This window comes from Cryptotermes secundus, unplaced genomic scaffold (assembly GCF_002891405.2).
Source record: "Cryptotermes secundus unplaced genomic scaffold, Csec_1.0 scaffold1411, whole genome shotgun sequence".
Lineage (NCBI taxonomy): Eukaryota > Metazoa > Arthropoda > Insecta > Blattodea > Kalotermitidae > Cryptotermes > Cryptotermes secundus.
This window is the reverse complement of record NW_019735481.1, coordinates 352,672-367,595: the sequence shown is the minus strand read 5'-3', so window position 1 is coordinate 367,595 and position 14,924 is coordinate 352,672. Positions and strand designations below refer to the sequence as shown.

General features: G+C 38.4%; 1 protein-coding gene across 2 annotated transcripts in view; it reads left to right on the top strand.

The window, feature by feature from the left end:
* Window positions 1-379: 379 nt before the first annotated feature.
* LOC111869454 (esterase FE4) overlaps window positions 380-14,924 on the top strand; it is a 32,568-nt gene continuing 18,023 nt past the window's right edge. Inside the window, exons 1-3 of one of the 2 annotated variants that reach the window (XM_023860997.2) lie at window positions 381-633; window positions 4,452-4,586; window positions 8,033-8,192. In XM_023860997.2, the coding sequence (XP_023716765.1) occupies window positions 421-633; window positions 4,452-4,586; window positions 8,033-8,192 (508 nt within the window). In that variant the 5' untranslated portion in view covers window positions 381-420. Of the gene's footprint in view, window positions 634-4,451; window positions 4,587-8,032; window positions 8,193-14,924 lie in introns of both variants that reach the window. The other variant, XM_023860998.2, reaches the window with a different exon arrangement.

The window sequence follows — 14,924 nt, the reverse complement described above, 5'->3', positions numbered from 1 at the left end:
TGTGCATAGAATTAAGTAACTGAAAGGGCGGCCAAGGTCCATAGGGCTGTAGAGCCATAGAAAGACAGAGAGAGAGAGCCAAAATCGGTAACTACTATTTGACATTTTTGGAAGTTCGAATGAACCCGGCCCTTTCCCCTGTAAATATTTTGGCGAGAGATACTCGTATATTTGACCTAGACTCGCCGCATAGAGAAAACCCTACAATATAGGCCACAAATTATTCTGTGCTCTATTGATGTTTTACAAACACTGCTACAATATTTTCACTAGCTCTCAAGGTCATCCGTGGCATGCATGGCTGTTGGGGAGGGGAAAGTATAGAGCGTATAGAGCGGTAAAGAGCGACGTTCTTCCTCCTATGCGTATACATATATATATGAGGAAAATAGTTCGAGGAGTTTAATCTGCGACAGCAAAATGCGGGGAACGGTGGTATTGTGGGTCCTGGTAGCGCTGGTAGCTCTCTCACTGAAATCGAGTGCATCGCAGCCGCATGACACGTCGCCCCTTGTTACGACGGTGCATGGGGTTCTGAGAGGGAGTGTCATTCAGTCTCGTCTCGGAAGGCCCATATATTCCTTCCGAGGAGTTCGTTTCGCTCAGCCACCTGTTGGAAATCTAAGATTTAAGGTAAGAACGACCCTCGTTTTATTCCATAGCATATTTAATTGCAAGATATTATTTGTTGTTCTATTTAACAAAACAATAATCAACGTACTTTCTTCAGTAATATTTTCGACTTTTTAGCCATGAGTTTCAGGCTCCGGTAATATTAACCGTCAGTGTTAACGCAGCAGTTATATCTTAGAAAAAGTTTTGGTGTGCCCTAAGGACATTTTTAAATGATGGGAAATATAACAATTACATTCCGGCCCCAACTGGTGATTTTAATTATTTCTTGGAAAATTTAAACAAATTCCTGAACAAATTGTACAAACACTCAAAAAACATAATAATATGTGGGGATGTGAATATAAATTACCTGGTGGATACTAATTACAAACAAAAACTGGATTCGATACTAGCCTCATACGGGCTATATAGTACAGTTACATTTCCGACTAGAATTTGCTCTAACTCATCCACAGCAATAGATAATATTTTTATTAACAAATATAAAAACAAAAGTTTCAGTGTTCTTCCATGGGAAAATGGATTATCTGATCATGATGGGCAGATCATTATAATATACAATGTTACATATATAATGAAACAAAATCAGAGGTATACCCGTAGGGTCATCAACGAATCCTCTCTATTAGACTTCCAAATTAATCTGAGCTATGAATTATGGGATGATATTTTTGTAGATAGTGATGTGGATACAATGTTTAATAACTTTTTAAATACTTACCTTAGGATTCTAAATTCATGTTTTCAGATCACAAAATCACAAAGTATAGATGCTAATAAATCATGGATAACCCCAGGAATTATAAAATCATGTAATAAAAAAAGGGAGCTCTATATAAAAATTAAGAGCAATAATGATTCTAGATTAAAAGAACACTATAAAATGTACTGCAAGATATTAAGTAGAGTTATCTCAACAGCAAAAAAGTTATATCTGAACAAAGTCATAAGAACTTCCAATAATAAAACAAGAACAACCTGGAAAATTATAAAAAACATGACTGGAAATAGCCAAGCTTCTACTAAGGTGACTTGTTTAAATATAAAGGGTAATATCACTCAGGACTACAAAAATATAGTAAGATCGTTTAATAACTTTTTTTTAGATATAAGCAATTCTATGAAGAAATGGACAAATAATACTGTGGAAACAGATAAGAAGTTCATGGATTATTTATACACTTCATTTCCAAAACCATCTCAGAAATTGGTATTAAAAGCAACTAACAGCAATGAAATAGAAGAGATAATAAGATCTATAAAACTCAAAGCAGCTTGTGGATATGATGGAATTACTACCAAATTAATAAAAGCAAGTGCACCATATATATCATCACCATTAACTTACATATTTAATAAGTCATTGTCTACAGGAATATTCCCTGCTCGATTAAAATATTCTGAAATAATACCCATACACAAAAAAGGGGATAAAACCGACATGTCTAATTATAGACCTATATCTTTATTCCCAGTCTTTTCTAAGATTTTTGAAAAAGTTATATATAAAAGAATGATTTTACACTTAAATACACATAACCTGCTAACGCAGGAGCAATTCGGCTTTAGAAAAAACTCTTCAACTACGTTAGCTACTTATAATCTAATGGAGAATATTTATAGGGCTTTAAACAACAAATATATAGCGGGTGGAATTTTTTGTGATCTGAGTAAGGCTTTTGACCGAGTAAATCATGATATATTGCTATCAAAAATGGACTTTTATGGAATTGAAGGAGCTGCTCAGAAACTTATAAGATCCTATTTGAGAGGAAGATACCAGAGAGTAATTTTGTATGAAAATGGGAGTAAATGTTGTTCTGAATGGAAAGAAATACAGTGCGGAGTGCCTCAGGGCTCTGTATTAGGCCCAGTGCTCTTTTTACTATATGTAAATGACTTACCAAAAATTATATCTGACCTATCCAAACCAATATTATTTGCAGATGATACAAGTATCCTTATCTTTGATAAGAATCCTGCGACATTTAAAATTAGAAGAAATAAATTATTTGAGATGATAAATGAACGGTTTAGGAAAAATGAGCTAGTAATAAATTATGAGAAAACTTATTTTCTACACTTTAGAACTAAAAACAGTAAAAACTTAAATGTTCAGGTTAGTTATTTAAACAATCAAATTCCAAGTATTTCTAATATATCGTTTCTGGGATTAAAAATTGAAAATATTTTAATGTGGGAAAGTCATATTGATGCAGTAATTGATAGGTTAAACAGATCCTGTTTTGCAATCCGATCAGTTAAATCCTTTTTACCACTGGAGACATTAAAAATGATGTATTTTTCCTATGTACATTCTATAATAACGTATGGATTAATATTCTGGGGTAACTCCCCGCATAGTATAAAAGTGTTTAGGGTGCAGAAAAGCATAATTAGGATTATAACAAATACAACAAAGAGAACATCGTGTCGTAGTTTGTTTCAAGAATTGGATATCCTCCCCCTACAAGCTCAATATATATTGTCGATCTCTCTGTTTGTCATAGTAAATAAGGAATTGTTCACATTCAACTCACAAATGCATAATTGTAGTACCAGATCTATCTGTGATCTGCATTATCCGCAAACTAGTCTGACACAATTCCAAAAAGGAATATGTTACATGGGGGTAAAGATCTTTAATCATTTGCCACCAAAAATCAAATCTATGTCTAATGACTTGAAAAATTTTAAAATTCAGTTGACAACATTTTTATTGCAAAACTCTTTTTATACATGTGATGAATTCTTTAGTAACAAATATGCTTAGAAATAAGGATAATAACATAAACAATTTTAATATTGCATAATTTTATGTATAGTGATGTAAGACTGTTTTCTTGATATAAATTTAACACATGTTTTTTTTATCTATTTTAATGATTATAAACTGTACATATATATTTATATTTGTACTGTACTATATTAATTATGTGACTGGTTCTATATCTATGTATATGGATTTATGGAATATACAATAAATGAATGAATGAATGAATCCCTCTTATCAGCACTAAATGCTGTCCACCTTCAAATAGCATTGTCTGAGTCACGTATTGACCGGCCTTTATTGCCAGATGTAGGGGTATATTTTGTTTGTGATCAGTCATCAATTAGGAATTCTAGTTTCTAATTTGAAGGCTGCAAGCTTGCAAATGTGCCCTTTGATGTCTGGAGTTGAAATCATGATCTGACAAGAGTGCTGATTATTTTTACTGGTTTGTGGTCAATGTCACTTGCATAATTAGGGAGGCAGAGATAATTAACCCACGGCTCCACTATTGAAAGGAATAGAATTTACAAAGTGACCAGTTTGTAACTGTAGAGCACATGAGATAGAAACTAATACTCACTTCTCCTGCTTTATTGCTTGAAATGAGTAAGACACTACATTTATTTAATTTGGAATTAAATGGCCTATGAAATTAATATATGTTTATTTTTATTTTANTTTTGTTTAATTATGTGACAGCTGGGGTTAATGTACAGTGTCTAGGCTATTGGCCAGCTGTCTGGCTGGATGATTGGTGTTCCATTCCAGACAGGTTAAGAGGTCTTCTTTGTAGCAATCCCAAATTTTCTCTACTTGTTACATTTCCAATGAAGCAACAAAGGACCATTGAAATGGGAAATAGTATATCTGTTACAAGAAATTATACAAAGTATATAGAAATGAGTAAATTATCGAGTTAATTGATGTGTTAGTTAAATGATATTCTGTTCTAATTGTGAGCATGTCAAAGGAATATATTTCCAAAGGTTTCTTGGGCATGGTGCATTGGAATATCATTGAATTCTCATTGTTTCCATAGGCCCCTGTACCAATAGGCCAGTGGCAGGGTATTCAAAATGCAACTGAAGATGGTGCTGCATGTCCTCAACCAGAAGAAAGCTTTTTTGTTCCAACCTCAGAAGATTGTTTATTTCTAAATGTATACACAACTAAGGTAAATATGTGGGGGATTATTCTTGGGATACCTTGTCAGTTGATAACTCTACAGAAAACACAGTGTTAAACATCTGTACCTAAAACAACTTGTGAATCAGAAGTCTGTTTTAATTTGAAGGATGTTGGCAGTAACTCATATTCAGTTAAAATATTTTCACTGTCAATGCAGTCAGAATAGTTCACTTGGTATAGTGACTAGTCTATGGGCTGGATGTCTGGGGAATTGATGTTCAATTTTCAGCAAGGGCAACAAATTTTTCTTCTCTGCATAACATTAAGACCAGCTCTGGGGCCCACTTAGCTTCCTATCAAATATAAATGAATGGTTTCCTTGTGGGGGGTAAAGAGGCCAAAATCTGAAGTCTACCACTCACCTCCATCTAGTGAACTGGTTAAGAATGCCTGGGGTTATACTGCCACTTGCCTCTATGTACATATTGTCCCATAAAAGGGATTGGCTTGACTAATAATAATGGGTTCTGGATTTGATAATTGGATTTATTGCCACTTCTTTACAATTGCAGACAATCATAAAGGTCACACATTGAACTCCTTCTGAATGACATCTCTCTGATGAAGATGAAGAATCTCGGCCTAATCTCTCACTGATCTGAACCTCAGTCTTCTTGAATTCATGAATGCACTGTCTTTTATAACTTCCACTCAGCCTGAACAGAAGCCACGAAGTCCAAGGGATCCATTTCTATTTTTCATGAATCTGTTGTCTCAGAATCTTGTGTTGATTCCCCAAGCAGCAGTTTGTTTTTCCAAGTCTTATACGTTGCTACAGAACATCTCATGTTTAGCAACTTGTTACTTGGCAATCGCTCATTCACTGTTATGTGTTGTAACAAGAACGAGATATCTGATCTTTTGCTTAGCAATGAACTTCTGCTCCGGCTCCACCACTCTGACTTTCAACTGTCTTTTCACAATATTTATGATGTGGTGCTTCATGAAGCATAATTGACTTTACTATTTACCTTGCCATCTTTCAGCGCTACACTCACAAATAATATTTTATGGTGACTGAAGAAATAATGTGGATACACTGCAGGCCTGTAGTGTACTGGCTCTGTACAAAGTACAGTATTGTTTCAATGACATTGAATAGTTTTGTAATAATGAAACACATTACAGCATGCTTGGTATGCTGCTGGATTGTACATTCAATAAAAATCAAACCATAAAAACTTGTTGAGTACCTACTACAGTTTATAAGATAAACAGATATATGCATTTGTGTAAGTATGTTGTTTTGGTAGCAAGTGATATGGATGTTGTGTAGACTGTATACAGTATAAACTCTGATGGTTAAAGTATGCACAGAAGCTTCTAAAACCTTCTTTAATCTTTTGAATTTCAAAAACCACAGAACTACCTGCAAAAAACACGAGGCTTTTGGTATAAATGCCAACAGTAGTTAAGTAACCTACCCAAAAATGATAATTGGTGCAGATAGCAAAAAATCCCGTTCTTTCCTCTTAACATCTCTATCTATATATCATTTAATGCTCTCTATTGACAACCATTATCTATTAAGTGATTAGCACTGAGCAGGTCTCTTAAGCTGCGGCAGTTCTAATGCAGGTACACTAAGCCAATCTAATTGCTCATAGCATACGTAAGATTAAATAACCAGTAATATAATTATGACATTTAGAAGAACCAGCAGCTTTATATCTTAGATCAGTATGGGAGCAGCTTCTCAGTTGGTTCAGAATACTACTCTGTCCAAAAAGTATCCGACCTTGGGCTGGGAAAACAAAGTTCTGTATTTGGATGATTACAATACTTAATCGCCTTCAAAGTAGGCCCCTTGTGACTCCACACATTTAGCCCAGCAGTGCTTCCATCGCTAGAAGCAATTCTGGAAGGCTTCTTTTGGAATGACGTGCAGCTGTGCTGTCGCGTTCTGTATGATGTCCTCGTGGCTGTCAAAACGGCAGCCTTTTAGCGGTGTCTTCAATCTTGGGAACAGCCAGAAATCACAAGGCGCCATGTGAGGAGAGTAGGGAGCCTGGTGAACCTGCGGAATGCCGTGCTTGGCCAAGAAACCCTGGATCAGGTGTGATGAATGAGCTGGGGCTTTGTCACGATGCAGCTACCAGTTGCATGCGTCCCACAGCTCCGGTCTCTTGTGCCGAACTGCATCATGAAGATGGCGGAGGACTTCTTGGTAGTACTCCTTATTGACAGTCTGGCCTAGTGGTGCGTACTCATGATGCACAACACCCTGGTAATCGAAAAAAACAGTCAGTATCACCTTCACATTGCTCCGAACCTGTCGTGCTCTTTTGGGCCTCGGGGATGTTGGATGCTTGCATTGTGATGCCTGGACCTCAGTTTCCGGGTCATATCTGTACACCCACGACTCATCACCAGTGATCACAGTCTTCAGGAACTCAGGATCCCTGTTGCTCCGGCGAAAGCAGCTTGGGCACAAATTTTGCCACCACTCTTCGCATGCCCAGATCCTCAGTTAAAATTGTGTTTGCGGAACCTCTGCTGATCCCATCCTCATCAGCAGCTTCACAGATGGTCAAATGATGGTCCTCCATGATCAATGTCCGCACTTTTTCAATGACATCAGCATTTCGGCTCATTGATGGTCTCCCAGAATGCTGCTCACTGTCCGCCGACATACGGCCATGTTTAAAGCAGTTGAACCACTCTTTAATTTGAGTGACCCCCATTGCATCATCGCCGAAAGCCTGCTGAATTTTGCGAATTGTTTCCGCTTGGGTATCCCCGAGTTTCTGACAAAACTTAATGCAGTATCGCTGCTCCAAGCGTTCTGTTATCTTGAGTGAAACGAGAATGCAACGAACACGTGTTACACCACTTCACTATCTGGCAGCTACAGACACATCTGTCAGTGTTGCGAGTCAGCAAAAAATCACGCATGCGCATGAAAGTCCCTTGTACCACCACACTCAGTTTCCTCACCCCTTTGGCCATTACTTACAGCGGAAAAAAAATAAAGTTGGATACTTTTTAGACATACGGTATATTCCGTTTTTATTTTACATGAAGTAAAACCATTAAAGTTACTTACATTTATTATTATACTTGGAATTCGTTTTTTAGTTCTTAATCAAATATTTTCCATTGAGACAAAATGAAATTATTCTTTAATATGAATATTCTTATGTTAACTATTATGAGTTTCTTTATTACAACTACTTAAAATAGTTTCAATGCAGTTTTTACTAGAGGTTAATTCTCAAAAGTAACTGTAAATTATGAGAGAATAACAGTGCTTGTTGAATTGATCTTTTGGGTAGAAGTGAAGAAATGAAAAAATATATAATTGATTGAAAATTAGTCATCAGAATGTTATTGAAAATTTTCATTTAATAGGAAAAAGGAATAAGTGCATTAATATGATATGAATTTTCATCACACAGTGCAGTATGTAAGTGAGAGATTTATTTGTTTTAGTTGCCAGAAAAACAACATAATCCGGAGAGACCAGTTATGGTGTTCTTCCATCCTGGCGGATTTTACGGCTTAACTGCACATAGCAAGGCATATGGCCCAGAATACTTATTGGATCAAGACATTGTTCTTGTGACAACCAACTATAGAATTGGAGCTTTAGGTAGGTCAAGAAGCTCTTCACTACTCCGTACCTTCAATATTAAGCATTAAAAACGGTGCTTATGTAAATAACATCTGTTGGATCAGTTCATTTAGATACGTCTGGGTGAAGTGTTAGATTCCCTTTATACATACAAAACTTTGGATTAACACGATATGCTTACTAAATAAATGATTGTACAGTAACACTTCATATGCATAAGATGTGACGGTTGAAGTACTGATATAATTTAGATTAACCTGTACTGACAATGACTGTGTTCACATGCTGAATGTACTTGTCACACCACAAATGAGACATACAGATGATAGCATGTATATCAAATAAGAATATGGTCTTCTGAATTGTAATGTTGTATAGCTCAGAGAAATGTACACATTTTTGAAGAACATATTATCCTATTCAGCGTCAAATTGTGAACCAAACAGTAAAACAGCAGAACCAGGTTATAAGCTGACCTTGGTTTTCAACCTGCTTCTGCTGGTTTCTTGCTTGGTTTATGTTACAACTTGAAAATAGAGATGATTAATTTTTCAAAGACATCAGGTTGTCCCTGAACTACTTGTATGTGTTATTACAATACAGAAGACTGCTCATTATACTCGGCACTATGAGACTTACAAACAATTTACATCCAGGGTTAGGAATGGGGGTAGGAGTTGGCAGATGTTCTTTACTAATTACCAGAGTTATTTCCCATTTGATAAAACTGTTCCCAATAATGAGACATGTATATGTGAATCCTTTATAGCTAATGACAGGAAATAGATGCATATGAGTAATATGGGTCACAGCACCTTTAATAAATTAATGCTTACCAGGAAGCCAGACCTAACTTCAAAAACGTGTATGCATTCAGCTGGTGTTTGAACATCTGCAAGTTCTGAAAAATCGTTTCCATACCTGTAGACATCTGCTTTAGTTTGGCTTGATTGAAATACATTTTTCAAATTCTGTTTTGTTCTTCTGTTGCTCATTTTGGGGAAGGTGAACACACCAGATGCTCTGATGTCATAAGTATTCCTAAATGCAATAATTAAAAAGCTGATCTTGTTTCATATAATAATACATTTAGTTTACTGCCATTCCATTTTAAAAAACCATAAGATTTTGCTGTATTCTTGATACACACACATGACATCGAGGCAAAATTCATAGAAAATTTTATGGTATTGTAAAGAAGCCAGGATTTGAACCATGAGATGTGTATCCCCAGCCTTCCGTGGGCTGATCAGGTGCTTAACCTGCAATGCAAACTGTGAATTTTATGTCTAATTCTAAATTTGCTTATGTAAAGTAAATAGATTTTAGAAATTTGAAGAATTACTGCTATTAGATCAGATTAAGCCATGATGATTATATAACTTTCTTCATAATGTTTTATTTTAGTTTACTCTAAATTATATTTGGAGTGAGGTAATTGTATGTTTATCCTTAAGGAAAGATCTGTAAATCTGTAACTTAAAAGTTATTTTTGCTAAACTTCCATCCTTCTGGATAAATTACAGGATTTCTTTTTATTCCAAGACATTGCTCTGGATGAATTTTATATTCTGCTTAAAATATATGATATTACAACACACGGAGAATTGTTAGCATTAATTTTAGTTTACTTTACTTTTATTATAAAGCAACAAAATTGTATGTTATCACCACACCGTCATTAATTCTTTAGATGTGAGTACCTGTGTAAGCATGTATACATATTTCACCAGTTTTAAACAAATTCATGTGGATCTATACATCCACTCCCCCATATTCTTTCATGGCATAGTGCTTAATTAGTTAAGCCCAGGACAACTTTACCTTTTTAAACAAATTAATTACTCTTTATGAAACTCAGTATGAAGGCTCCACTACTGTGCCCATCTCTGCCCCCCACTCCCAGTATTAACATAGCAGTCGTTTAAATTTGGAGTGAGAAGTGAGACCGATACTGCAGTCATCCATTTTAACACTTGGAAGCATGAAAGAATGAATGTATGAGGGGCAGGCCTTCTCGGCCCTTGCACCGTGACCTCAGTGGTCTATTGTGCTTCCCCTTTTTTAATTATTCCCTCAGAAAACCCCGCTCTTAGGATGAAGCACAGGATTTTGGACTTGGGGGCGTCAAATAGAAACTTGGTTCCATAAATTATTGACCCAAGTGACGCAGTCTTAAATAAGCTAAAGCCTCACATTCACACAGGATGTGTGTGGCTGTTTCGTTTTCTGTCTGACACCTCTCACAAGTGGGACTATCACTTAGTCCCATCTTGAACAGGTGTCCTTTGAGGTGAAATTGTCCTGTAAATAGTCTTACCACCCATCGTAGCTGGTTCCTGTTTAACTTCAACAGTTCCTTCACTCTTTTAGTGGAAGGTTCTCGTATGAGTCCCTTTGCTTGCCTGAGTCCAGTTAGGGATCCGATCCCCAGTATTTCTTATGTTTTATGTTAGTCCAGTCCCTGATTGCCTGTTTGGCAACTCCTATAGAGATGCCCCAGGCTGGTTCAGGTCCTATGAATGGATGTTCAGCTCCAATTTTAGCTAATTGGTCTGCTGCTTCATTTCCAGCAATACCCTCATGCCCTGGCACCCATATCAGTTGTACCCTGTTATGTTTGGCCAGTTCCATGAGAGTTTGGTGTTTGTCAAGTGCTCTAAGTGCAGCTTGGCTGTCAGATAGAATGTAGATGTTCCTATTTCTGTAGTTCCTATCTAGATTATCCATAATACATGCCTTAATGGCATATACTTCTGCCTGGAATACTGTCATGTACTGCCCGAGGCTGAAAGTAAGTTTGTAATATGGGTTCTTTTTTCATGTCCTGAGTTACATATGCATGTCCAGAACTATAGAATTTAGGTTTCCATTGATCACTTCACTGGAGACGGTAGATTCCTGCATTGGCCTCTGCCTCCAACTATAGATGCGGTGGGGGGAGTCCAAGGAGTGTCACCAGTGCAGCTGTTGGAGATGTTTGAATTGCTCCTGTAATACCCAAGCAAGCCAACCTTTGCAATTTACTAAGTTCTCCCTTGCTTGTCTTGAGTTTAACTCTGGGCCACCATACTGTGGCGCCATATGGCTCTTACAACCGCAGTATATATCCAATGCACAACGTGCTGCTGCAGTCCCCAATTTTTACCAAACGTGCTTCTGCATGTCCAAAAAGGCTTATAGGCTTAATTGATGACCTTGTCCAGTTGCTTTTTCCATGTCAGTCCCTTGTCTAATGCTAGACCAAGGTACTTGACATCGCTGGAGAGCTGGATCATCTTACTGAAGAGGGTCGGTTCCTTAAGGCCCTTTATATTTTTCTTCCTGGTAAACGGTATAATTACTGTCTTATTAGGATTGATGGAAAGGCTTGTTCTTTCACACCTTCGTTGGACCATGTACAGAGCTGTTTGAAGACGCTCTGTTACTGTCGAAAGGAATTTTCCGTTTATGAGGATTGCTATATCATCAGCATATCCTACTGTATAATACCCATCATCATTAAGTCCCCACAGAAGATCGTCCATGACCAGGCTCCACAGCAGAGGCGAAAGTACGCCCCCCTGTGGATATCCCCTAGACGTGGATGCCCCCAGGATTTCTCCTGATAATGTAGCAGCTATGGTTCTGCTTTCCAGCATAGCATTTATCCATTTGCATATTGCAGGCTCTATGCCATGCCTTCCAGCAGCCTGTTTGATTATATCAAATGAGGTTCTATCAAAAGCTCCCTCTATATCAAGGAATGCTCCTAAGGCAATATCCTTGTGTTTAATCACACTTTCTATGCGTACTTCCACATTGTGTAGTGCACTTTCGGTCGATTTACCTGTTTGGTAGGCATGTTGGTTTCGGTGTAGAGGATATGTCCTCAATACCCCATCCCTGATATGCCTATCTACTAGTTTCTCCATCATTTTCAAAAGGAAAATGACAGGCTGATAGGACGATAAGTCTTAGCCTCGGTATAATCAAGTTTCCCGGGCTTTGGAATAAACGTCACCTTAACTTGCCTCCAGGCTGTGGGGATGAAACCATATGCCATGCAGGCTCTATATATGCGGCATGGATGTGGAACTAAAAGTTCTGCCCCATGCTGCAAAAGTGCCAGTACAATTCCATCTGTTCCCGCTGATTTAAATAGTCTAAAAGTGTTCAGTACCCATCTTATTTTTTATTGATTAATTATGACTGTAATGGTGCAAGGGTTATGTACAAGTAGATATAGTTTTTTGGGGTAAATTTGGAATAATAGTAGCTAGACTGTAAGATTAGGAAACAGAAATGATGAAATGTACCAGGAAGTTGGGGTTTGCGAAGAAGTGTAAGAGGCAATACCTTAGTAATCAGAATGTTAGCGCGACAGCGGAATAACGCTGACATTGAGGAAGAAGCTATATGAAGTAGGTCATAAACACTATGGCAGGAGGAAAACGCTCAGTTGGAGAAGGCGGTAGACCCGAAAGAGTCAACCCCTTCTTGATAGACAGCCAATGAGTGGGCAACGCCGACCCAAAATCACGTCAGAATGGGCGGGCCAATATACCCCGGAACACAATGAATCAGCAAAAAGAGGGTACATAAACCCTAGAGGAATCAATCAAAAAACCTTTTGACTTATTAATATTATTAATTGACTTGGAGTTCAGCCGGAGGCTATCACAGAGAGAGCGATGGCAATGAGTGGACGTTGGTTGGTGATGGCGAGCGTCTGTTTCCTCAGCTCAAGTAAGTGAAACAACTTCATATAGACATGAACAATAAGTGTGATAATTTTAAAGTGTAAACCCCACAGAAAGATAGGCCAACTAGATGAACTAGGTTCATTAAGAGTTACAGAGGCGTAGAATACCTGACGGCAGGGTGACAGGAGATGGAACAAATGAGGTGCTGCAGGGTCATCATCAAATGTAATACGAGCCGACGAACGTCGGCAAAGTGTGTATATAGTATGTATATAGCGACATAGGGAAATAGAATAGGATAGGAATGTGTGTGATTTTAATTCAACCTAGCATTTCCTTAAGTGTTACCCTCTTCCCTGACGACTCCAGGACCTCCCAGAGCTTCGGCGAATTGCGAGTTAAGCCAGGACCAGTGACGTAAGCAATGATAAGTTTATCAGAGTTCTTGACATACAAGATGGTGGCAGCATACTAAACCGGGTGACAGAGCGGGATACCTCCACGCCTCCCTGTCACCACGGCATAACAGTGGAGACAGCGGTGAGATTACCAATCCACCCCTGTCGTAAGGACGTAAGGGCATAACAGTGGTTGCAGCGGCGGGATACCTCCACGCCCTCCCTGCCACCACGGCGTAACAGTGGTGTAGCGGCGGCATAACAATGACTTTGGCCAGGTTCAAGTCTACCCTGTTCATCTTGCTTTGGCAAGTGTCCAGGTTTTGTTCACCCTGCCCATCATCCAAATTGTCAATGAATTTTGAATCAGGAAAGTGAACTCTGAATAATTCATTCAGTGTTTCCCTTCCTGTTTGAGTATACTGTCCGTTAGGCAGCTTAATTGTGCTGACCTTGTTGGTTGCCTGTTTTGCCATGATTCTCCTGAGTCTGGCACCACCTGGTACATCATTGATCTCCTGGTAGTGTCTCCTCCATGAGGATTGCTTGGCTTTCCTTATTTCTTTGTTGTAACAGGTAAAGGCTTCCTTGTAGGTGTCCCCCTGTCCTGTTCTTTTAGTTGTATTGAACAGCCTTCTTGTTTTGGTTCTAAGCCCATTCAGCTGTTTATTCCACCAAGGCATTCTCCTTGGTCCGCGAGTGGTCTTAGCCGGACAATTCTGTTTAAAGGACAAGATAATAGCCCGTTGGAACTGGTCAATGGACCGATCAACATCCTTTCTTGTGCATATATTACGCGAGATGGTCTCTAGATTTACCTTTAGGTCGTCTTTGTAAGACTCCCAATTGGTTCTCTTAGGATTCTTATGAATAAGTAGCTTGATCTACTGTAATGTTTCTTATTTTAAAGCATATATATCTGATCCGATAGGGACTGCTCATCAGATACATGCCAGCTACTTACCAGGTTTCCTATGTCGTTTGTCCCTAGTGTCAAATCGATAACCTCCTTCCTATTGCAAACCACAAAGGTAGGTTTGTTACCATGGTTTAGAATATTCAGGTTCTTACTCACCAGAAATTCCATAAGGCTCTCTCCCCTTGGTTTAGTGCCGGTGCTCCCCCACAAGATGTGCACGTTGGCATCACACCCAGTGATGAGTTGCTTTTTCCTGCTACAGCAGTAGTCTATGATGTCCCTCACTGCTTTAGTTGGTGGTGGTTCATCCGAGTTGTATGGAAGGTAGACTGAAGCAACAACCAGCTCCTTGCTACTTTCTCGATACGGGTATGTTATCCTTACCGCTGTTGTATGCCTAGAACAGAGTTCCAGCAAAGGCAAGGCATTAACATGATTCCTGATATAAACACAACATCTTGCATTATTACTGGGTACAACAGAGTAAACTGTTCCCCCTGTATTAGTTAAGCACCTTATTTGACCCTTGTATACCCAAGGTTCCTGAATAAGTGCTATATTTGCCTTACCCTCAGCTAGCTGTTGGCACAGAGCTGCTGTGGCAGCTTTGCTGTGGTGTAAGTTGATCTGAAGAAATTTCATGATCTCTTCCAATTGAGGAGCGGTCAATTTCCATCTTATGTCCCTCTCCGTTATCGGACTGGGTTCTGTGTGAAGGGGTCCCCTGATCCATTTTGCTTTGGTCATC